The sequence below is a fragment of the Semicossyphus pulcher genome, unplaced genomic scaffold, assembly GCF_022749685.1.
Source record: "Semicossyphus pulcher isolate SPU_LCO1_2020_fin unplaced genomic scaffold, fSemPul1.0.p SCAF_24, whole genome shotgun sequence".
In the NCBI taxonomy this organism is placed as follows: Eukaryota; Metazoa; Chordata; class Actinopteri; order Labriformes; family Labridae; genus Semicossyphus; species Semicossyphus pulcher.
The window spans coordinates 3141330-3166739 of NW_027211698.1; the positions used below are offsets into that span (position 1 = coordinate 3141330).

At 43.7% G+C, this 25410-nt stretch overlaps 1 protein-coding gene across 1 annotated transcript in view; it reads left to right on the top strand.

Annotated features, from left to right (window-relative positions):
• LOC138603388 (interleukin-1 receptor accessory protein-like 1) overlaps window positions 1-25349 on the top strand; it is a 288278-nt gene extending 262929 nt beyond the window's left edge. The window contains exons 8-11 of the mRNA XM_069675137.1: window positions 3823-3969; window positions 13559-13729; window positions 17322-17366; window positions 23121-25349. Coding sequence (XP_069531238.1) covers window positions 3823-3969; window positions 13559-13729; window positions 17322-17366; window positions 23121-23848 — 1091 coding nt within the window. The 3' untranslated portion in view covers window positions 23849-25349. The remainder of the gene's footprint in view (window positions 1-3822; window positions 3970-13558; window positions 13730-17321; window positions 17367-23120) is intronic.
• Window positions 25350-25410: the final 61 nt, after the last annotated feature.

The following is a 25410-nucleotide window of genomic DNA, read 5'->3' on the forward strand; positions in this document are numbered from 1 at the left end:
AGTATTTTTAATTTGTCACTTTCCACCTCTGCTCCTGCTCTGCCTTTCCCACTCATCTCTTTTCATCCTCCTCCCTCGACAAAGGAAAGAGAGATGCAGTAATAATACGCGAGGAAAGGGTTGATGAATCGCCCGTTGCCATGTGGCTCCATCAAACCCAGCCTTCGAGACGTCAGGAGCTAATTTGTCTTAATCCGTCCCACTGCAGCGCCGCTACAATATGGATGCCAGGCGGAGAAGAATTGGCCTCCTCCGCTGTAATCTCTGCTGCTTGAGGAGCAGCTGGCTCGTTATGCTGACCAGATATCTGAGGAGAGGAGCAGTGTTCACTGAGGCGAGGGGGCAGGGAGGAGGGTTGGTTCCAGCTAGCAGTGCTTGTTAGCTGCAACACGTCTCTAAACTAATTCAGGATGATTCCCAGGATAAAGGGGGGAACACTGAGACATGATGGTGTCTATGCCGAGTTTGTTTGCTCTAATATTTGCGTTTGTGTGGGTACGTCTGTCCGTAGCTGCAGCTGAAGGTCGTCGCCCAGACAGGCGTGATGAAGCGGCGCGGGCCACACTCGTTAGCTCTCCAGAACATCATCCTTCATCATGGGAGCTGTCAGGCTGATGGCCGCCGCAGTGAAATGGGCATCGCACACTCCAACGAGGTTAAATGTGCACCGTGATGGATGGTGATGCACGCGGGTCCTCTCTGTCCATGTTTGTGTATGTGTGTGCGTTGTTGCGGCGATTCCAGCCTTTTACTGTAGTCCATTAGTCAGCCAATGAAGGCTGACCACCCGGATTTTGTGAGGCGTAGCCAGGAGGAAATGTTGAGCTGCGAAAGATGGAGTGACGTCCGATGGGAAACACTATAAAGAAGACAGAACGCCTTGAAAAAGAGACAAGATCATGAAAATAGAAGTCAAACGACTGTTTTCAAGGCAATTACCAGACCATGGAGCCTAATGGTGGACTCCATTGTCCTGTTGCTTAAATTTTCACCTTCCTTGAATAACACTACCGGTGTTTTATCTTGTGGCCCTCTCTCTGAAAACTAAGTAACACAATATGGAATTGAACTGAAATATCAACAGTGAAGTCCTGCAGTTCCTCCAATTTAGCGTCCACTGATGCTTTTCATGAGTATACGTCAGGCTTCAGCGATGACGGATGGCAGAGAGAGTTCACCGCTTCGATCGGCACACGCTCGCCTCAGCCAACAGCCGCTTGCTTTTCCTCGCCTCGCAGCCGTACACACGTGTAACCTGTCTTCATAAGTGCGGCACTCTGATCTGTCACACGCCATTGTCGCGCTGCTCGTGCCACAATGTGATTTTTTTCATTATCCAATCAAGCCGGGAGGCAGTAAGTGACAGGTATAGAAGTGGTGTGTTGGAGCTTTGTGTCGTCTGGATACAATCCAGTCACAATAAGCACCATGAAAAGATGGAGAGGGGAGTGAATGCAGCTGCAGGAGATGCAGAAAGCAAACAAATGTGGAGGAGCAGCGCAGTCATTTCACGCCGTAGAATTTTTTAACAAGCCAGAGCAACTTTCTGTTATCCAGAGTGGCTGCGTCATGCATTATTTCACATGTATTGATGTTCTGACGTGAGGTTTTTGTTCAAAGTGAAGTCTGGTGTTCAGGCAGCACTAACGTGTAGAGAAGAGAAACACAATGGAGAGGACTGTGATGTGAGTTTTTAAGAAAGAGAATAGTCGAACAGCAATACATTTTTGCAGTGAGACTAAACATTTCTTGAATCCAAAACTAACAATAGATCATGAATAATACAGACTTCACATTCTGCAGTGTGCATGGAAAATCAATGGCTGGAGAAAGTGCTGGTTCAAGTCTGACCAGTGATGATACCAGACGAGAGAAGTAAGGGAATCAAGCCGACCTTATCAGTTTTTAGATTAACCAACAAGTGACGTCAAATTAGGGCTGCACGATTATTTTGATCAATACTGAGATCACGATTGATTAATTTTAAGGACACATTTTTTTATGTACTTGCACATTTAAATTAAAGCAACGCTCTCAGTTAACTCAGTTACCCTAAACCAAAAATACCAGAGACGTGGACTTGACACTTGGTGACTTGGACTCGAGTCGATTCGAGTCACTGTTTTGATGACTTGTGACAAGAAATAAATGACTCGGATGACTTGCGTGTGTTCATAAGTTTGAATGTTAGCTGTTCAATATAAAATGATAAAATTCAATGTTGTCAAGTTTATAACTATCGAGTATGTACGCAGCTCATGATTGGAAGATTGGTCGCTATGGCAACACGCAACATCAAAGCCCCCAAAGAGAAGCCTCATCAGTCGTACTCGTTACTCAATACGGTCTCAGAGCAGACCATCATCATGGCTGCGTCTGTGCCAAGATAACACAGATATAATTCACTGTCATACTTTTTGAACAGGTTATATAAACTGGCCAATAATATCATGATTAGACGGGCTACTAACACGTTGTGTTTTCTCTTTATAAAGACCGGATACTACAGGTAAGAGTGCTGGATCTTGGGTGGAAAAAAAGTGACTTGATTTGCCTGAACTGATCTGTTTTAGCGCAACAACAAGCAGCATTCGAAACTAAACAAAAAGACGTAACAGATACATACACTACCAGTCAAAAGTTTGGACACACTTTCCCATTCACTTGTATGAGAAAATGTGTCCAAACTTTTGACTGGTAGTGTAGATGTTGAGATCGTAATGAAAAACAACAAATGGGCATTTACAAGGACAGCTACGTAGTCTCTTCCCGTTTTCAACAGCTGTTGGAACTACAACAGCAACACACGCATTCAGCTGAAAGTCGCCAGTTAACATGGCCACTCATTAAACCAACACACACGTCTCCCCTTCCACTCTAAACTGCCGTCGCATGACATGACATCTCTCCCAAAAGTGAGGCCAAAATCTCCCTCTCAAGTTTGACACTGTGCCAGTTGCCATCTTGTTTTATTGGGACTCAAAGTGAGTCTACAACCAAGGATATTTAAATGGCTGTCTTATTATATAGTTAACGAAAGTTTTTGGCGCAGAATGAGATTATATTTGTTGCAACAGGATGTATGAGAAACGCTGAACGAGTGAACAAGCCAGGTGGTGAGTGCAGAGGCCAGTCCCTGCTAACCAGCTACGATGTAGAATTTTACCCACAAATAAAAAGAAAGCTCACACTGTTGGGATGAGTACAATTAACCGCACAGCAAGCCATATTATTTGTCCAATATTAGCATGAAGCATTCTGCAAAAGGCACCAAAACCACCACAAGGCTCAGATGCCTAGTTCACTGGTTGAAATAAGCTTTGGTGATGCTTATCAGCCTGGTAGCTGCACCAAAAGTTGGATAAAGTTGGTTTCAAAATTGGGGGAATGATCTTTGGAGACAAGGCTGTAAAGAAATGTATATTCATCTTTTTTATTTCAGCTGCAAAGTCTTGCATTCTATGGGGACTGACTCTCTTTTGGAGGCAGGCTCAAGTGGCCATTGGAGAACTTTTAGGCACCATCACACTGGCTCCTTTCCCCAGCCCTGGGGGTTGCTACTTGGTAGAAATCACTGAGAAATGTACACTTACAATCTTCTTACCATTTTCAGTCTGATGGAAGGCATTTAACTTTGACTGAGTGCAAGATGGAACGAGCCCATATATGCGCTTTTTCTATAGTGACTGCTTTAACGATGATTATGATCGGCAAGTTATCGGCAACTTTTAAGTGTTTGTTGTTGTTTTTTTCTTGTCAACAACTTTCTCAACTCTTTCTCTCTCTCTCTCCCTCTCGCTGTCACCGTGTTTGCCGTATTAGCGGAGCTGATGTACACGGTGGAGCTGGCCGGAGGTCTGGGAGCCATCCTGCTGCTGCTCATCTGTCTGGTGACGCTGTACAAGTGCTACAGGATCGAGCTCATGCTCTTCTACAGGAACCACTTTGGCAGCGAGGATTTAGATGGAGGTAAGATGAGACAAGCTGCAGGACATAATTTACTTTCCGCCGTCATATAATAATCTGCCATAAGCTGTGATACCACAATGTTTGCTGTGTGTTGGATGATTTTCTAAAGCACCTTCCACTGGCTGTGAAAGCATCCTTTCTTTTCTCAGAAGGAATCAAATCCCAAAGCGGTGCAGTATCACTGCTGCTCGGCATGCATATTTATTTTTACTCAGAAGACACCTGCGCTATTTTTCATATCTTAAAGCTGCATGTGGCACTATTTTTATGTAAATATGCACCTGTTTTATCATTGGAAGTAACACAGAAAAGAGGCTCCCACCGTTCCGTACTCTGAAATTCTGTTTTCAATCCTGTCGTCTCAACCCAGAGGAAGAGATAAATTAAATGCAAAATATTCTGTAAACTGTCTCCTAATCAGCTGCAAACGACTCACCGATCTTTGATGTGGCTCCTTTTTGTGTCATATTTGCATCCTTGTAAAAAACTAATCACAAGCCAGCCTTGCAAAAAATGCTCACGCTGGGTGCTGTTTCCTGACATCACAATACACGACTTCTGGGTAATAAAGTTCAGGCCTTCAAACAGCTCCCTCTCGCTGCGTCTCAGAGCCCCCGACAGGCAAAGTTTCCGAGTTTAGCTTTAAAAGGAAAGTGCAGCCTTGATCACATAAACACTGCGAAGACTGAAGCTGCTGGTGACGGGCTTTGTGTTGCGGGACACTTTGGTGTATTATTCCGGTAGAGCAGCAGTGACAACACAGGCAGACAAATGAATGTGAACACGTTCTAGTTAACAGAATATGCTGGATTTGCTGTTAAGCATATGTCGCTTTTATGATGATTATAGCGGCATATCTTGTGATGCACCTGCTGTTCTTTGGGCTAGATGTTCTAACTAGAACCTCCATCCATCCATCCATTATCGACACCGCGTATCCTGTTCAGGGTTGCGTGGAGGCTGGAGCCTATCTCAGCTGTTGAGAGGCGGGCTTACACCTGGACTGATCACCAGTCAATCACATGGCTGACGCATAGAGACCTTTCGTGCTCACATTCACACCTACGTGCAATTTTAGAGTCACCAATGAACCTAACGAGCATGTCTTTGGACTGTGGGAGGAAGCCGGGGTACCCCGAGGGAACCCACCCCATTACCCCAATAAGATATAGCCCTGGCCTTCAATATGAGAATGTAATGTATTGATCTCTGACAGCAATATTAACATCTCTTCTTGTATTGTATGTCAAAGGCATTGAAAGCAACACTTCCAGTACGGTTTTTCAAAGTAAAAGCCCGATCTAGTATTCTGACTCCCCTCGTTTGTTCACAATGCTTTTATTTTGGAATGGGCAGCTTTTTTACTTTATTGTTTACATTTCTAGGAAGCTGCTTTGTAGATAAAGTCTCTAACAAGGCTCCTTATTGTGATTCCTGCTTAATTTTCTTTGAAATGAAACGTAGTCATAAGTCTCACATAGGCCTGAACCTACCTTAGTAAAACATGAATTAATAGCAACAGGTTACGAACGTAACTCCAGCGCGATCTCTCTCTTCTCTCCCCCTCTCGGCTCATATTTCACTGTGTGTTAATTAAGGTCTCGTTTCTAATGTAAATAAGACCAACCCCGAAACATTTAAAACAAAGACCCGAACTCTGGATATGGCAAACAGCCAGGTAAAGTGAAGTGAAGTGAGTGATGATTTTACAGTTGAGCAGACGCCTCTTCATTCTCTCCTGTTTATAATAAATCTAAATGACATTTATAAAACGAACAAATTCACATTGTTTATGGCCTTTATGAAGGTAAAACTCATGTAGAAACAGAGGGCTGTCTGGAACAGCTGAATCCTCAGCAGACAGCAGTCGACGAGCACCCAGCCGTCACGCTCTACCTAAAAGCAGTTTGCGTGCTGTTTATGCGACATCACGACAGAGCCGAAATACAAAAACACATACGATACACATTTTCATAGACATATCGAGGCGACAGCGCTAACCACCGTGCAGCTCCCTAACTAGAACCTGATGTTGTTAATAGATAGATAAGTAGAATCGTAGAATAGCAAAGAAGATGTGTTGGGTTGTGATTCAACACTGTCCTTGTGCCAGACGAAACATTAACTCTGAGGCACAATCAGCAACAGTTATAGAAAAAAGGCCCTCTGATTGTGCCTGGTGGATGAGTCTTGGCTTGAGAATGCATCAAACTGAGACAAGGAGCAAGTTTTAATTTGATTCCTCGGTAATGAGTCTCTCAAGTAGCAGCGCGGCAGTGAATTCAGGGGGAATGGGATTAGTTTAGAGTGGCTGAGGGACTGCACGTAGCGGATAGGGAGACAGCCGGAGTTATGAGCGTTAAAAGGTAAAAAATATTCTCTACCCTGCTCTTCATACGCTCTCAGCTCTGCTCAACTGTGATGGCTGCTACATCACACATTTCAATGAAAGTCATTACCTCTGGCTGCTTCGGGCTTCCGGCCCCCGGAAAAGCCGCTCTTTGCTGTAATAGACGGCCCAGAGGCAGTTGTGTTGAAAAAAAGGGGGAGAAAAAAATGTCAGGCCTTGAACTTAACGCCAAACAGCAATTGTCTCCTTTAATTGTGCCAGCCGAGTGAGTGCTTGAAGAGAGAAACAGATTTTCAATTTGTTCTCCAGTAAAAGGGGATCAGGTTCAATAAGACACAGCACGCTGCCTCCGGAGCTCTCAGGAGACCCCTGATACTTTCCTCCACGCCGCGGTCGATTAGATCACTTCACTGCCACCTCTGGCACGCGCTCATTCGCAAGCATGCACGCACTCGCACCTGCACCTTGGAAGTCATCACTGAGTTCCAGCGACTGTGTGGATAGCGGAGGATCGGGAAGCCAAACTGCCAATGGCTGCAAGTTGAGTGGAGACAAAGCAGCGGCTAAGGTTTGGCAGGAGTTGGTTAATCGAGATCCCATCGCTATGGTAACCGCTGCACTGACAGGCAGAAGTAGCTGCGTGGAAGCTAAAGTCGCACTGAGAGACATTTTTCATTAATAGCACCCTTAGTTCTTTGGTGTCTCGGATGCACTGAGACGTTTTCCCCCAACATAAATCTGCGCACGCTGCCAAGACTGTGGCCACTCGAAGGACTAATTGAGCGCCTGCCTCCCTCTTCTGCCAGATGTAAAAGTGTAAGCTTTACGTAACAATAGGAGGGACTGTCAGCTATTTGTCAGCGGCGCAATTTAGTTAAAGACCACTCAGTTGTCACATTGTGTGGGTGTCAGTGGAATCAATAATAGGCTTCATGATGACAACAGCCGAGCGAGCTTGTCATGGAGGCGGGAGCTCATCAACACTCTGCCATAAATACCAATGTCAGTGTTGTCAGCGTGGCGTGGAATGATGAGGCTCTGTGTGGTTTTGGTTATACCGAGCGTTTGTAGTTTTCACATCTTGCAAACAAAGCAAGTGTAATGCATCCTGTTTCATTTGCATACGTGAGATGCAGAGGTAAACACCAAGCAGCTGCTAATTTGTGATCAGAAGATCAAGTGGTGTTTGGTTTATTCCAATGCGACTGCCAAACTGGCAGACGTATTGAGAATGAAGTGTTTACGTTTAAAGGCTCTGTGTGGAAACATGGATCACCACTGATAAATATCTCAACACTTGAGTTGTATGATCTTTCTTGTAAGTATTATGGCTATTCATTCATTGACAAACATGAAGATTAGAAGCTTTTATGTTGATATTACTGGTCGACCAATGGTGGTGAGATTTCTCTTAAAGAGGCGGTTGTGGCTAAGTAGATAAAGGAATGGTCCACCAACTAGAGGACTGGGGGTTCAATCCCTAGCTTCTCAAATCTACATGTCGAAGTATCGTTGGAAGATGAAAGCACAAAAAGAAAGCATTCATTATCTTTTTTTATTCCTTTATTAGAGAGAGAGAGAGGAAAGTGGACAGTATCTGAAACTTGCGAAGAGAGAGCCTGGGGCCGCCACATTAAGGACTGTAGCCTCTGTACATGGAATGCACGATTTAACCGCTGAGCTAAACCAGCACCCCATTCATAATCTTTTCATTGTTGTAAACTGTAATCTTCATTAGTGCATGCCAACAAATCCCAGCAAGGGTACCCCTTTAGGGCTCACATTAAGGGCCCTTGATTCGCTCCCTAAAAGGCCCGTATGGGTAAAACTTAGTCTAATGGGAACCCATCTCAAAGCTCTCTACATAGTATACCCATTTTCAGCTGAAGTGCCCATGTGTGGTCCAACAGCAAACCACTTGAAAGACCGCTCTGAGCCAATGCCCAGTTGAAGCCAAACTGTAATCTCTATATGTGTTGAGTGGTGCCCATGTCAACAAATCCCAAAAAGCGCACCCCTGTAAGGCCCAAATGACGGACTGTTGATTCGCTCCCTAAAGGGGCCATAAGAGTAAAACGTAGTCCAATGGGAACCCATCTCAAACCTGTCTAAATAGTATGCCCATTTCCAGCTAGTATGCCCAACACCAAACCACTTGAATCCAATGCCCAGTTGAAGCCAACCTAGCCCAGGTAATACCCATGTAGACCCCGCTTAGCGGTGTTGGCTGGGAGGTCACAGTTTGAACATCGACTTGCTGTTCACTGAAGACCCTCCTCCAGAGCCATTATTACCAACGTGGACTAAAAACTCTGCAGCCCTTATCATCAAAAGCAGGGCAATCTAATATATGATATATGATGACCAATGTGTCTTATTTCAATATTTTAAATCGGACCAACTTCCGTACAGTTCTTTCCAGTAAACTCTGAATGATCCAAACTTGGAATCTGCCATCTTTGCTGACACATTGACACACAGCACACATTAACACAGAGCAATGAAAGTCATACTGTACGCAAGCAAAGCACCAAGGACCCAAACTAAACTCTGCAACAGAATTCAATCTGTGCGTCTCAAAGGCAGCCTGCTTTGAACTGCCTGACGCAAAGCCACATTCCTCTGGCTAAATTGAATTATGGAAAACAAAACGTTATGTTAAAAAACAAAAAGTGCCCGGTTACTCATTAGCAGTCCACCCCATGTGCTTTTGTAGCTTCAGCGCTAAGTGTGTGTATTACGTTCCAATCTACTCTCCATTAAATGTAATGGAGCTCAGAGATGTCCCAGAAATTACGCCTCCGACTCTCTTGGCGCTCTCCAGTGAGAGTTCAGGAGTTCACAATCTAACTGTGGGCTCTCTATGTGCATGCATATATTACCCCCCCCTCCCCTCCCCCACTCCTCCAAAATGCAGTGAGCATCAGTCAAGTAGCTCCCTGCGCAGTCGGCATGTGGGACGGAGGTGTGTTGGATGCAGTTTCAGAGGTGTTTTGCACCCTCGGATGCACCTCACCGGTCTGCTGTAAGGAGTGACTCCTCAAGGAGGGTCATCCCGCCTTCGAGGTTCACCCCCTGCCTCTCCCTCTTCCTCTCTTTCTCACTACAGACGAGTGATTCAGCTCCACTGAAATAGCCCTTGATCTGCCTACACAGCTTTCATTTCCCGGTGAAAAACAGAGAGGGAGATTTATGTCACCATGAAGCAGAATATCAGCCTCAGAGTCGGTTAAACTAAGTGATTATGAGGTTACATTTCAATTATTTTTACATGTCCCTGATGTTGTAAAATAAATTGCGGGATATAAAACCGAGTTTGATTAATTACATGGTGTCACGTAAGAGTGGTGAACACTTGCCAGATATCAAGATTGCACATTGGGAAGTGAGTGAATCTTGTTGACAGCCTCAGAGTCCCAACAGAGGCAGGAGTGTAAAATTTAAAGGGTATTACAGCTTCAAAAATGGGATACTATGCTGAGAACTCATCCCTAAATCCTTCCTTTTGAACCTAGCTGCTTTTCTTCTTTCCTCGACTTGACTCTCCCATCCTCAGCTCCCCTCTTCTGCGGCGTCTTGGCGGGTAAACATCACCTCAAAGATCGTGCACTGTAGGTGGCTCCTATAAACCAAGGGACCAGAGTCACACTGAACGCAGGAACTCAAAGATCCAAACCGTGTCTCTGAGTTTACCTCAAAGGCTGTGTTCCCGATGCAACTCTGAGTGTCCCAATTCTGGTTTCCCCATCTTTTGTGGCACAGATATGAGCGTGTTAGTGAATAGACAAACACAAAGAATCAGATATTTTTGTCTCTGATGAATACGACCCCAAAATATGACAGACATTGTGTCTGAGTAATCTCTATAAACAGAGATCTGCATATAAAAACAGAATCTGTAGGCGAGGGACAGATTGTTTGGTCTCAAATGTTCTTGTTTGTTTCTTGTCGTCAGAGTAGTTTTGACCAATCACAGTTGTGCAGGCTTTAGTTGCGTGGAGGTTGTTGTGGAGACCAAAAAAAGATGGAAGGCGTTGGCGGAAATTCAATCCAGTAACTCACTGGCTAGTATCCAATCCAGTTTTTTATCATGCCTTCACACCGGCACAGCCATTGACAGAGATGTTTTGGGGTTGTCCAGCCGTCCAACCCATTCTTTTAGATGCCATATCTCAGGAGCGCGGTGTGGGGGGGCGTCTTCAAATTTCCCAAAAACCTCCACCTCCACTTGGGGCAGCTGTGGTTCAGTGGTAGAGCCGGTCGCCTTTCAATCGGAAGGTTGGTGGTTTGATCCCCAGCTCCCTCAGGCTACTTGTCGAGGTGTCCTTCGGCAAGAAGTACCCCCTCCTGCTTTTACCACTCTTGGTCCACCAACTCAGACACCTGCGTAACAGTAGAGACAGTTTATATAATGAATACAAACAGACCTGTGTGCTTCAGTCGTGTTATTTATACGGCATTTCATCTACCGTTTCTAATGGCGTTCAAATGTTTAATCAGCGTGAGGAGCCTGGTGATGGTAACTTTTGGAAACACTGGCTCAAGTCTCCTACTTCCTGTCAACACACACAACCTCACGCTGTGTGCGCTGCAGCCACTACAAGGAAACACTCTGCGGCACGTCCGTTCCGTCCGTTTATGTGGCCACAGCGTTACTTGTGTTATGTGCCCCCTCAACCTAGCTACAGCTGGACACATGTTTTGGGAATGTCCATCCTTGCACACGTTATGGAGCCGTATCTTTGAAGCCTTTTCAAGTATTTGCCATAAAACAATTGAACCCAACCCAATCATGGAGTCCCAAAAGAGGGTGTAAATATCACCACCCCCCAAGCCAACTTTATGGCATTTGCCACGCTTTAGGTTGGAGACTTATTCGGACAAGCCCCCGTCATTTGTAAGTTGGATCAAAGAAATGTTATTATTTAATATTATTTGCTTCCTACTCATAATTGTGTGGAGATTATGCAAATGTACGTCTGTATTTACCCAATAAGTCGATCTGGCTGTAATTTTGAGTTGAGCTCAAGATTTCAATGCAGATAACCATCCGGGCGAAGATTCCCTCAACTCCAACTTCATTTATGTTGTTCAAGTTGGAAGTCTGACTGTAAATATTGACATGTAAAAGGAAAAGTAGGTCTTCACATAGATATAAGATATCAGTTATCAAGATATCTGCAAAATTAGCACCCCAAAAAACTAAAGCCTCACCCTCAAATTCCACCGTCAGATCCGTCTCCGGCGCGTTCCGTGTGCGCCGCGACCTCCGGACTCGATTGCGCCCATTCAGGTCAACGCTCGTGATTCCACAGCACACGCCGCGGTCCGTCTCCGGCGTGTCCCAGAAGCGTCTCTCTCCGCTAAAGATACGCGGCGGGTCTATTTTTGACAGAGGCCGCTTCAAGCACGCGTCAAGCTGAATGGAATTAGATGCAACCTTCTCAAAGCATCACAAATTTGAACACTTTTCATAAGGACTATTTCTTTGGTGAAGAAGAAAAAAAACTGTTTCCTCACCAAGCTGGGAAGAAGTGGAAAAATGTCAAATGGACACTTTAAGGGAGGTGACTGGCCGATAAAAAGTGGCTGCAATTTCAAAGAGAGCCAGGTCAAGGTCCAAATCCCTCTAATTGATGAAGTGGTTTGGTTGTTCAATCAGCTTTAAGCACAACATTGAAGTTGAGCTGTTACTGCAGCCGTCACTGAACTGGACGCTTTTATCTCCTTCCTTTAAAGTCGTCGGAGGCTCTGGGATATCTCCCTTCCACGTCCGCCATTTCCACCCTCCTGACTCATTGTACTGAAGTGCTCCAGCTTGAGAAGAAACATTTAAGTCTCCCCTCACTTCTCAACCCACCGCTCCGTCCTTTCAGTTCCGTCATCAATCACAGCTTTCATGTGGGTGATGGAGTCATGCCATGTGTCCGCCGAGCAGGCAGGGTTGGGCATTTAGCTCGGGCTGGAGTCTAATTTGTTTTGCCTGCGGTGGGCAAAGTAGCTATCAAGGTAACATTATTTGTCAGTGGGGACGGAGCTGTAATGAAAAGCACTCAGATGGACAGAGGTGCACAGAGGTCAGTGTTATGAAGGCGTCATGTCTCAATGAAGTGAATGAATAGCTCTCTGTACACCAGTATGAAAATAGATTGTGTGGGGTATAGAAGCGGCATAACTTTGCTGACCAAAGCAGGTAACGTTATGTTCAAATCATAAAACATCTCAGCGGCTAATTGAAGTTATTTTGGGAGTTTCAGTAGATACCTTCAGCCAGCAGGCACAAGAAGAGCTGTCATGGCTGCAACCTAATCTTTTAGGATAAATGTGGCAGATCCAATTACGTCCATGTGATGTGCTGTTTCTGTGCTGACAGAACCAGATTGTTGTTGAAACTTTCTGACAACCTTACAGAAAGGATGGGGCGCCGTTTTAGCTCAGCGGATAAAGCGTGCACCCCATGTGTAGAGGCACAGTCCTCGATGCAGCAGCACCAGGTGTGACTCCGACCCTCAGCCATTTGCTGCCATTTTTCCCCATGTCCTACGCCATCCACTGTCCTCTAAATAGCTTTACAGTAAGGATATCTACAGAGTTAGATATTACCAGAAACAGCTGTTGAATCTTACTCTTCGAAGTCACCAGACTCCATTGACAAAAATAGTGATTTAACCTCACAGAAAATGCTAATTGCATGGCTTACTGCTACATGACTGGTTAGTTTGTTTGTGTTTTAATGTTGTCTTAGATCTGAGCTAACAATTAAAAACACCAAAGTTACACAATAACACAAACAAACTAACATCGGTAGACCGGCAACTCCCGTGTTTAATGAGGTTAAATCGATGTATTTTTAAATGGAGTCTGGTGGCTTTGAAATGTGCGATGCAACTGCCGTTTCTGGTTTAAAAATAGGTAATTTAACATTAACAAAAAGGTCTCTCTCTGTATTGATCCTTTTGTAATGTTGGCAGACAGTTTGAATAAATATCTGAGCCTGTCAAAGCCTAAATCAGAACTTTAAGGGGACGACTTTTACCTGGCGTTCATGCCCTTAAAGATACGCACGTATTCAAGGTAGAAGACTTGCTGACATCAAGGCTCTATTTTCTTTCTGCACCTGCACTAAACGGTTTAGTTTGAAGGATCTGAAGACGATAAAACCTCTCCTAACAAACCTTGCTGATGTGTCCACTATAACAATTCAACCATGTCTGTTTCTGTCTCCCCCTCTACCTGCAGATAACAAGGACTACGACGCTTACCTGTCCTACACCAAAGTGGACCCGGACCAGTGGAGCCAGGAGACCCGGGAGGAAGAGCGCTTTGCCCTGGAGATCCTCCCCGACGTGCTCGAGAAGCATTATGGGTATAAACTCTTCATTCCAGACAGGGACTTGATCCCCACAGGAAGTAAGCTCTCTCTCTCACGGCGATGTCATGTTTTGTCGCTTGGTGTTGCTCGTGTTGCTCGTGCTGTCAGTGCGGTGGTGATATGCCTTGTTTGTGGTTTTCTGTTTTGCATTTGTGTTGTGGCGACCTGTAAGACCATCATTGTTTTAATCTGATCATTATGAAACAAGCTTTTTCTAACCGCTGGCTGAACTGAAGTGTTTACTACATGGTGGCATTCAGACCGTTCTTATGCTTTTGCGAACTTTCTTTCATTTAAGTAGTTGAGTACAGTCTTCACTTATCTTTATCGGCTCGTTAGCAATATACAATACAAGGCAGGGAAGTTCAATTATGACACATGGCAGCTCAGGAAACATCCTAACACGGCTCTGAACAAGCGGTACGAAAGGAAGTGATTACAAAGCAAAGGAACCTGCACACCGCTGGACCTTGTTAGTTAGAAGTGACGCAGTTAAGAGCTCAAACCTTGGTAACAAAAAGCTGCAAATACAAATTGAAGAATAGTACCTTCACACTGCTACCTTTAATTCTGCATGCACATGACCACAAATGGTCTTCCTTCAGGCGAGGAACAAGTTAGCAGCAGCTACTATGTTCTACAGTTGCCAGGGGGCAAGTGGAAAGATTGTGGACTAACTTAAATAATAAAAACACAATAAATTCCTATTGGATTTTTTCCTTTTTTACTAATTTAACCTTTACTTTAGCAGGAATAATCCTAGTGAGAACGTATTTTATAAGGGAATCCTGGCCAAGACAATGGCCAGAACATAAAGAGCAAACAACAGCAGAAGTTACATCAATCAATAAATAAGCAGCGTTCAGCAGTAAGACTGAACAAATTGACCAGTGAATGCACCTGTCTAACTGCTGAACACAGCTGAGAAAAATATGTTTTTATATATTAAAAATAAAACCTCATTTTGAGTCAGCTTTAACACATGAACCTGACTGAGAGCAGGTGAAGCCTAGTTAGCAAGGCAGCAGAGACGTAGCAACAGTTAGCGTAGCTGAAATTAATGGTTTTGGCGCAAAAATTGGGAAAAAGTATGGAGCAAAGAGAGCTAGGGAAGGAACAACAGCTTTGTAAAATACCTTGATGAACACTTGGCTCAAAGTAAAATGTTAAAGTTTGCGAAAAGGAGAGCAGAATTGATTGATATGATTCGCTAAGCTTAATGAAATACTGTTTTATATGTCCAACTACAATCCAAATGTATTTATAAAGCACATTTAAAAAGAACAATAGTTGGCCAAAGTGCTGTACAACCAAACATAAAAGCCATAAAAACAACACAATAAAACACTAAGACTAATTGAAAGACAACAGGACAATAAAATATCAAAAAGCACCACTAGTAAAGGAAACAGAATGTAGGCCCAACTCTCATGCGGAGCCAAAAGCTAAGGAATAAATGTAGGTTTTCAGGTTTGATTTAAAAACAGGCAGAGTGGAGGACAGCCGGCTGCAGCTGAGAAGGCTCGGTCACCCCTGAGCTTCCACCTTGACCTCGGGACAGCCAGAAGCAACTGGTCAATAGATCCTTGAAGAAACATGAGGTTTTAAAAGGTCAGAAAGATAGGTTGGAGCAAGCCCATTTAAAGATTAATAAATTCATAATAAAATCTTAAAATCAATCCTAAAACGCACAGGGAGCCAGTGAAGAGAAGCCAGAACAGGGGAAATGAGCTCACGTTTGCGTGTACCAGTTAAAAGAGGAGCTACAGGCGAGGCAGAGAGGCTTGGCTAACACTAATGTAAAGTGCGTCACAGTAGTCAAGATGGGAGTGGAGCAAATAGAAGCTAAACTGTTGACATTAAGAGCATGTGAAAACTAATTAGCAGAAAATACCTGATAATGTCATAAGAAGAGTCTTTTAAGGCCTTGATGTCTAGTTTGGGATAGTTTTAATGGTTCCTCCCTGCAGGAGTAAGCATGCTGTGCAGGGAAGCTGCACAACAAACAAAGAGAAGAGAAGAGAAACTAATTGTCTGATTAATCTGACACTTACAAAGAAAGGTGCAAACTAAATTATTTTAATCACCTGTTGAAAATTAGTTAGGCAATTTTGAGAAAGAGAGACGCTCAATAAATCTGAGGACTGTGTTGATGATAATTACAACATGTTATTTTTAGCCCCGTAGGTGTAACTAGACAATTTGATAAATAGTATTTTAATTTGCTGAGGAGTTTACCAGTGGTTGAAAAAAAGTACGTACTTTAATTCAACAAATTTAAGGTGGAATATTCTACCTTTTAACTACATTTATTTGTCGTTTATCGTTGAAAGTTACCTCATCAGGAGGAGATTTTTCACCTCTTACAATCCGGTAATTTTCCAATGAAAAGTATAAAATAAGAGAAATAAAGCTGTACCAACACTACGGTACAGGTGCTTTTATTGAAGGTTTTCATTGCAGGACTTTCTCAATACCTCTACCACTGCAGCAGTTTCCAAACTTAGCTTAACTTGCTGCTGAAAATGTTCAGGAACCAAACCATCGAGATCGGCCCCTGCAGCGATGAATCTGAAATATGCCCTAAAACTATTCAGTCAGTAGAAAAGGTCTGGACTTATTAATTGGCTCTTTATATACTCGGGTATTTAAAGTGCATAATCTCCACGATGTAAAGCCTGTGGGAGGCGTAATATCCTATATTACATATGCAGCATAATTGGCAGAAAGCGCCAACCCTATTATTACAGTCCATGTTCCTGATCCAGCTCCATACAAAGTGTACCTCTGCATGCTGCTGTGTAATGATGTCAGCTGTTCAATTAAAAAGCTCTTTATGCATGGATATTAAAGCATGTTTTGCCACACTATATTTCTAATGGAGCGTCTCACCGTGCCCAGTGCTTATCTTTGACTAACCCATCACACAGACGAGTTTGATAATATCATTATGTTATTAGCCTCCATTTGAATACGTGCATCTGCCTGTCTTCCTGCACACACCGCCATTACTAATTATGTTCCTCTTCGGTGGCATTGTGCCAAGGTTATAAACTGAATCCCTGTGATTATGTGCTTGATGCGGGGGGACTGTTGTAATATGGGAAAAGTGGCATAAAAATGCAAGGATTGAGAGGAATCTAAAGAGCGGCTGCCACTATTCCAGCATGGTGGCGCAGCTCGCTGGCTTATTGTATCTTTGTATAAACATCCAGTTCCCATTGGGAATGTATTAGCATCTCAGCAGTCGATATAATGAAGCATAATCCACTGCTGGATAAACAGAGTGCGGCCTTTTGGGGTTTCAGCACATGTCAACAATCCTTCTCTTCAGCTGTGTAGAAGTACGCTGGAGTATTTTTAACATGTTACATGTTTTATACTCTATACGCCAGCTGAACTCCATCCTCCAAAATCAAAGCCTTTTCCTTTGCGTTTTTATGCTACATGTCCCATATTAAACTGGAATAAACTGGTCAGCGCGATTACCGTGTCACAATCGCCAGTGGAACGTCAGTGGAGAAACACAGTTTATGCCAGAGCCAAGTCCCCAAACTGACACAACTGTTTTTTTTATGCTTTACTGCAAATCTTTTTGTTCATCCTTTGAATGTAAATATCTATGTTTAGGTTTCACCAATGATCATTTCCAGGATGACACAAGACTACTTAGAGGTACTTTTCCCCAGACTTTTAACGCTCCTGTCAACACACACACTCACACAGATATTCTGACCTAATCAGGCATCAGATTTAATTTTGGTTCCAGTTTATAATAAGTCATACTTAAGGCTTTTGTAGGAATTAATATTTTGATGATCTAGTCAGCTATAAGCCTTTAACTTGGGCAATAAATGTGTTTAATTTTTTCACTTGTATTTACCTGATTATAAGATTAGTCACACAGTTTATGTTGTTTGATTTGCTTTGGAAAGTAGATGTGGGAAGTTCACTGCCACAATAGTATTCAGACTGTTTTGTTGTGTCTAAATATTTGGGGCCTGTGTCCACTAACACTGTTTTTTGGAGCTGGCAGCGCCTGTTTTCTGTACAAAACCAATGTAGGTCAGCGTTTTCAGTGCTCCGCGTCCTCAGTGCAAAAAACACCCTCTGTGTCAGCTGTTTTTTGTCGCTGCGCTCCAAATTGAAAAAAGTTCAACTTTTGGAACACAGCCGCGCTTGTCAGTGTAATTTTTCCCTCACTGACCAATCAAAATCAAGAAGGGGCGGGACTTCAGATATCCGCTTTGTCAACATCAGTGGCGGAGGAGAAGCTAATCCTTTCGTTTTCGCCAGGACACGATTCCTTTCCATTGTTTTTATGTTTTCTTTGTAAAATGTTCTTGAATTAAAGTAAATAATAATCATACAGAGCGATTTAGAACAGACTTTGACAGAGCGCGTTTTGCAGGCTGTAAAACGCAAGGCGCACCGCACTGCCCTTTCTGTTGAAACCTAAGGTTAAAAAAAGAGCAGCTCGCTGCGCCTTTTTTTTTTTTTTACTGTTGTTAAGGCAACCACCAAATCAGTTATATTGTAAACTGAAAGAAGGGCCACCTCTACACTCATCCAACTGGACAATGAGAAAACGGCAGACGCTTTTCTGCTTTTAGTTTAAGTTTTTTCAACTCGATGCGCTCAGAGCGTTTCCTCAAAAACGCGCACTGAGTGGAAAAACGCGAGGCGCCACCTCTCATTAAAAACAATGACAAAAAAGCTGCCCCCAGCTGCTAGAACGTGTTCTGTCTGATCAGGCCCACTATCGAGGGAAGCAGAAGTGCTGCCAGACAACTTTCGTATCCTAGCAACAGTAAGCGCCGGTGAGAAGCGCTCTGAAATTGAGGTCGTTGGTACTGCCAGTGCAAAAAAAAACACAGGCCCTAGTTTTACATGTCCTAAAACCAGACATTAAACTCATGAAATTCAGGTGTTAGCAAGAAAAAGTGACCAGAGACATACTGCAGTTTGACTTATTGTGTGTTTTAAATCTTCAGATTGATCCGGTACGTTTCTTTATTTAGCAGCCACTCATTGAGCTCTAATGACTGCAGTGTGATCTTTTGGAGCATCATTTATGTCGACTAAAAGTGTCAGTTTTTGCCTCTTACAAGCTCAGTTATTACTTGATGTGTTTGACAACATTACAGAAAGGATCACTGCAGAAACAGCCGTTACATTGCTCTCTTTGAAGCTGCCGGACCCCGACAAAAACAGTAGTGTTATCATAGAGAACATGGTTGCTGCTGTGCAGTAAGTTTGATTGTGTTATTGTGTGGCTGGATCCGAGGAAAACACCACACAATAATGCAGACATGCTATCTGACTGAGGCAGCAGTGTATCATATTCAGCGAGGTTAAATTGCTGTTTTTGTCAATGGAGTCTAGTGGCTTTAAAAAGAGCGATGTAGCAGCTGCTTCTGGTTAAAAAGAGACCTGTAGCGTTTCTGTAGAGTAGTCAAACACTTAGAAGAACAATCTGAGCCTGTCAGTAGTCGATGTACTTTGATTGGGTACATTTGGCCCAAAGGATTACTGTGCAGCCTTTAACACCTGTCTCATGGCTGCTGGCTGAAGCAGTCTGCTGCAGCAATTAGACTAACTTTATTAGTCATTCAGACCCTGATACATAAGCGTCACAATGCTCCTTTACGTGCTTCCTTTATGTCGTGGCTCAGGAGGGTTGTAGCTAAGACGTCAAAAACTCTTTGTTACTTTGTTGGAAAAAGATTGTCGTTTCTGATGGTGCCAAAAACAAAATATTTGCAGAGTAGTTGCAGGATTTCCCAGCTGTAACAGCCTCATAGAAAGCAACATTTAATGCAGCACAAATAAGGATGAAAGATCATACAGCGCTGAATACCAACAGCAGTGTATTTGATATTGCAAATAAGACTCTTATTCCAATTTACCTCAGGGTTAAGATCACGCTTCTTTAACTTATTTACCATCTGCTAACTATAGCGAGTGATTATCTGCCATGTCTTATTTGTTTTAATGTCGACATGAATTAATTATTACACAGGAAACTCTTTGAGTGGGCGGCTGCTTACAATAAGGAATTAGCATTTAAATGCAACTTTACATTTCAGATGATCGCACGCTTAGGTTTCTTGTATTATGACCTCAGGTACTTTTAGATACAGTGCTGAATAATACAGTGTAAAATCCATAGTTAATGCTGCTTTGCTAACAAGACTCTTGCTCACTTTCTTACTACCAACGCACGCCTCAGAAGTCTTTATTTTTTCAGTAGGAAGTCGAGAACTCGTGACGTCCAACACATCTTTCGCCGTCGTCTCAACAGGCTTTTCTTTTTAAATTAACTTGGAAGCTATAGAAGTGATGTTCCGCCTGAAGTTATGCAGCTTTGATTTTGTTTTTATGTCGAGTGGAATCAATTATTACACATGCAACACTTTGAGTGTAAAGCTCGTGAGGATTTGGAAAGGAGGGATGTAATCTATAAAGCTATAAAGCGTTAGCAGACGGCACCCCAAGAGGGCAGATTTACTCTCCCTTTAATCAATTCAAAACATAAAATGAAACTATGACTCATTAGCTAATTATATAGTTTCCATTTATCCAGTGCTGTTTGTTTTATTCATCCTAACATAAAAGAAAATCTTGTTTTTGCCTGATTGGTTTGACCTAAACCGAACACACTTGAGGACTACAGGGGAGCTGCAGCTCCAGGGACGCATTGTGACGAATTACCGCACAAGGACCAATTACCACATAGCAAAGAGATTGACTTGTCATGTTGAAGTAAAGGGCTTCAAATGCAAGTTCCCCTAATCAGGTCTCTCTCACGGTGAAGCCTCGGGCGGAGCGTGACACGAAAGAAGGAGTTCACTCTCCGAGATATGGAGAGCAGCACGGGGAGGAGACGAGATGTGGCGTTTGTTTGCTTAAAGACCTGCGAGATATTCGCGCGCACACACTCAGGGCCGCGCTGAGAGGCGGAGGAAGAAAAATAGGGCCACATTTTCTCTTCTCACACACACACACACACACACACACACACACACAAGAGGGTCATAAGCTTTGATTGGGAAGTGAAGCCCAGTTAATCCCGTCTAGCTGCTGCTGAAGAGCCACTCTGTCTTTGTCTCTGCCAAGAAAGGCTAAAAGGAGGCATTAGCTGCTCACACACTCGCACATACACACTCTGCTCTTCTTCCTATCACCTTCACTATTATCCACCCAGCTGAGCTACTCATTAGGGACCTGAACAATACTGTATTAAGTGTAAACTCACTTATTTTAAGCGCTAAGATGCATATTTTGCTGATATACTGTATGACCAAAAGTCAGTGACACCTGCGTTGGACATCCTCTTGGTACAGAGTTGTACCCTCCTTTTTGGCTACAACAGCCACCGTTCTTTTAGGAAGACTTTGGATACTTCTGTGGGAACATAAGGAAGCAAAGGAATATCTGTGAGGTCACTTTAACGAGGCAGCGTGTCTTACAGTAAGTGTTGAAATACCTAAAAAAGCTGTTTGGATCAGGGAAAATTCATTTCACCATGTCTTTAAGGACCTAAGGGGCACAGTATGAGCCTTTTACCCCAAAGCTAGAAGCTCCAAAGTGGCTGAAATATCTTCTTATGGAATAGCACTAAGAAGACCTGTTGTTGGAGCTGATGGATCTTGCCATAGACGTATATAAGAGGTAGATGTAGCCACTATGAAGTTCTCCATTGGTTTGTGAATCACTCCTTAGAAGCCCCAAGTTTTTATTTTTGGCCGTCGCCATCTTGGTTTTTTAGAAGCAATTTATTTTTGCGCTTGAGAGCGGGGTACCTTAGGACCTCGTAACAGTTTTGTCCAGAGGACTATCCACAGAGTCTCTGTTGGGCATGAGGTGGTTGTCGTGGACCACCAACACGAAGGTCTTAATCTTGGACCTCTTGCCGATCTTCTTGCCCATGGTTGGGTCCACTTTATCGGGATAGCGGACGATGCCTGCGACGAGAGTGTGGCTGTAAGGACGGTCGGTTGTGCCATCATCAACGTAGCATTGCGCCAGGCGTAGCGTCCAGCTCGGACCGTCACCGCCTTCCCAGGCTTCATCAACTTGATGTTGTTCTACAGCCACCGCTAACAAGAAAGCCAGAAGCCACCCACAGTTTCAAGCCTCTATCCTCATTAAGTTTTGGTGGTTGTAACTTCTCAATCACAGATAGCCACGCCTGAAAAGTTGCACTGTTTTATCATCTATTTTTCCATAATTTCCAAAGCGACCATTATTTTACATTTATTTAACCAGGAAAAGCTTCATTGAGATTACAAATCTCTTTTGCAAGAGTGTCCTGGACAAATGTATCGATGATGTATTGAAGAAGACTTGAAAGACTTGCCATGGGGACCAATGAACTGTGAACAGTGGCAAAATGTTTGCAGCGTTCATAACTCAGCTGAGAAATATTTTAGACTTAGCTGAGACTTATTTTATGGTAGACTTCAAATCTGACTTCTTCTTGCAACCTGTTAGTCCTCAGTTTGCCGTCATCCTAACACGCTGAACCAGAACTTTATCTCTCCTCCAGCAAACTTTACTTCTGCCAAATGCAGATCTGTCCTCATAGCTCTAAAGAACACACCATCCCACTGCCCCAGACCCCACTCGTGGTGTGCATTGCATCACTCCAGCTGATGCTTGGCGTTGCACATCGTAATGTGTGTGTTGCGTGCAGCTGCTGGGCCATGAAAACCAGATATGTGAAACTCCTGACCAGTTGCCTCCTGAGGCACTGTGGAACCCTGAAGTAAGTGATGCAACAGATTATAGGGGATTTTTTTTTTTACACACTTTAGCACTTGTTGGCACCACTCTTGCGAGGTCTATCACTTCTGCTCCTGGGCACTTTCACCTCGCAGTGATAGCACTTACAGTCGACAATGTAGGATGTAGTAAGGCAGATGTTTCACAAACTGGTATTTAATATTTGTCTGTGGATTTTATGCACCAATTAAACGGTGCATGGCTCAAACATGAACTCAATAACTAGTAGGGGTGTCCACTGGCTTTTGGTCATATCGAGTATCTTGCTTGGCTTTGAGTGTTTTATGTTTATCTTCATCTTAAAGTTAAACCAAGTGATCCCTTCCTCTTGTTTCATGTCTATAATTCTGTATAAAACAGCTGATTATTGAAACCCTGCAGAAGCTTTGAATGTTTAATGAAGTTAAGCTATATGATAGCATATCTAATCTAAAAGAGGGAAGTTTGGTAAGCAGTCGCTATGAGGCCAAGAGAGTTCTTCAAATAGCTGATGTGATACATTTACTCTCTGTGCTTTCATGTCCGATTAAAGATATCTATAAAATAAGTACAAAGGAAAAAGTCATTAAAGAAAGAATATTTTGAGCAGCTGTTTATACAAAATGTATCAATCTACTTCTCTTTCTTTGTCTGTGTGTTCAGCCTACATCGAGGACGTTGCACGCTGTGTGGACCAGAGCAAGCGCCTCATCATCGTCATGACGCCCAGCTATGTTGTGAGGAGGGGGTGGAGCATCTTTGAGCTGGAGACGCGGCTGCGCAACATGCTGGTGACCGGCGAGATCAAAGTCATTCTGATCGAGTGCGCCGAGCTGCGCGGCATCATGAACTACCAGGAAGTGGAGGCCCTCAAACACACCATCAAGATGCTGACGGTCATCAAGTGGCGCGGGCCGTCCAGCAACAAGCTCAACTCCAAGTTCTGGAAGCAGCTGCTCTACGAGATGCCCTTCAAGCGCATGGAGCCCCTCAGCATCTCCCACGAGCAGGTGCTGGACGTCAGCGAGCAGGGCCCCTTCAGCGAGCTCCAGACCGTCTCGGCCATCTCCATGGCGGCGGCCACCTCCACCGCCATGGCGACGGCACACCCGGACTTGCGCTCCACCTTCCACAACTCTTGCCACACCCAGATGAGGCAGAAACACTATTACCGTAGCTACGACTACGACCTGCCGCCCGGGGGCACGCTCCCGCCGCTCTCCACGCTAGGCAACCAGCACACCTACTGCAACATCCCCATGACGCTCATCAACGGACAGCGGCCGCAGTCCAAGTCGCCGCGACAACAGAGTCTGGAGGAGGCCCACGGCAACAACGCCATGCTGCCGCTGCTGCCCCGAGAGACCAGTATATCCAGCGTGATCTGGTGACAGAGACAGAGCCGTGCGGGGTAGACTGTGGATCTATACGATGTCCGTCACAGGGAGGACTCACCACTGGCACTTGGACCCTGAACGCACCGGAGCCAGACGGAGCTGAATGGCTACTTGCTGCTGTTGAATTTGCACCAGGAAACAACCCGGGGGAGGGGAGGGAGGACGGGGCGGCAGACACACTGGACACAATGGTGGCAGATATTTTTGTTTTGTTCCAATAAGAGCTTTTATTGAAACTGAACAACAAAAAAAGAAGCAAGGAGAACTTTTTTTGTATGCCTGTATAAACACTCACGTAACACAAGCCAACACCTATGATCATTTACCCAGAGAGTCAAGGAATACAGGGTCCTGTACATACGTTTTTCTAATTCTTTGTAGCATCAGTGTTTGGGACTTGTTTCTTGTTTATGTTTTAACATCAGTTGGGACTTTTTTCTTTTGTTTCAGTTTGTACAAAAAGTGAAGCAATGGCCTGTGAGATGTTTTGGATAAACAGTTGTTACCTTTATCTTAATTTGTTGGCTGGTGTAGTTTATAAAGCTTTTTGGGTTTTTTTCTTTGGGAGGGTAGAAGTCGCAGCCCACGGGAGATGAGGACGTTTCGATTTCGGATTTCCCGGGAGGTGGTTTCATCTCCGCCGGCTGCCGACAGGGTGGAGAATCTGGACGCAACCAGATTATGCAAAACATGGAGTCCAGAGAGCGTGGAGAGGAAGGGTTTCCCAAACCTGTGACGGAGGGGATATGAAGAACATGGTGCTAGGCTTCACATCTCTCTGTTTCTCACACGATAACATTTACTTTTAAAAAGACAGCCTTGCTATTTACCTTAACAGATGAATATATCACCGAAAATTAATTATGTGTATTATTTTATGAAAAAAGAAAAGTCTATTTTTGTAACTGAGGGATATTTGCTTAGAGAAGTTATACCTATAAAGTTTCTGATAGAAGGAATTGACATGAAACGTAATAAAAAAAAATAACGTTTTGTTATGTGGAACTGCACAGCTCACAAAAATCGATAGGTCATTCACTAAATGTCTTACCCTTATATTGCAAGAGAAAAAAAACAAGTTTGTTTGTGTTTTCATCATTAAAAAAAGGAGTTTTGACATTTCCAACATAACACGGGTCGCAGCTCGGAGGGCTTTTCATGTTCATTGATTTATCATCTATTGCAGCTGATTGAACAGCGGTGGAGCTACACTTTCGATGATGTCAGTACAAATGGAGGAGAGGAGAGCCTGAAGCATTTACTGTACCTGGTTTCCTATAGGACCAAACAAAGGATGTGCAGGGCTAAAACTGTATCTCTGATATTCAACGACACCTCTCGTATATGTGCTATTTGTTGGAGAATGATTTGTCACTTGAGTTGTGCTCTTAGTTAAATAAATTAGGGGCTTCATCTTGGCTCTCAACACTTTGAGTTGCCTTGGCTGCTTGGTACAGCTACTGCAATCAACTATACTGATGAAGAGTCTCCTCCCAAAACCAGCTGGTCACAGGCTTTAAAATATGATGCTTTAGGTAGCAGAAGTTTTGCACATG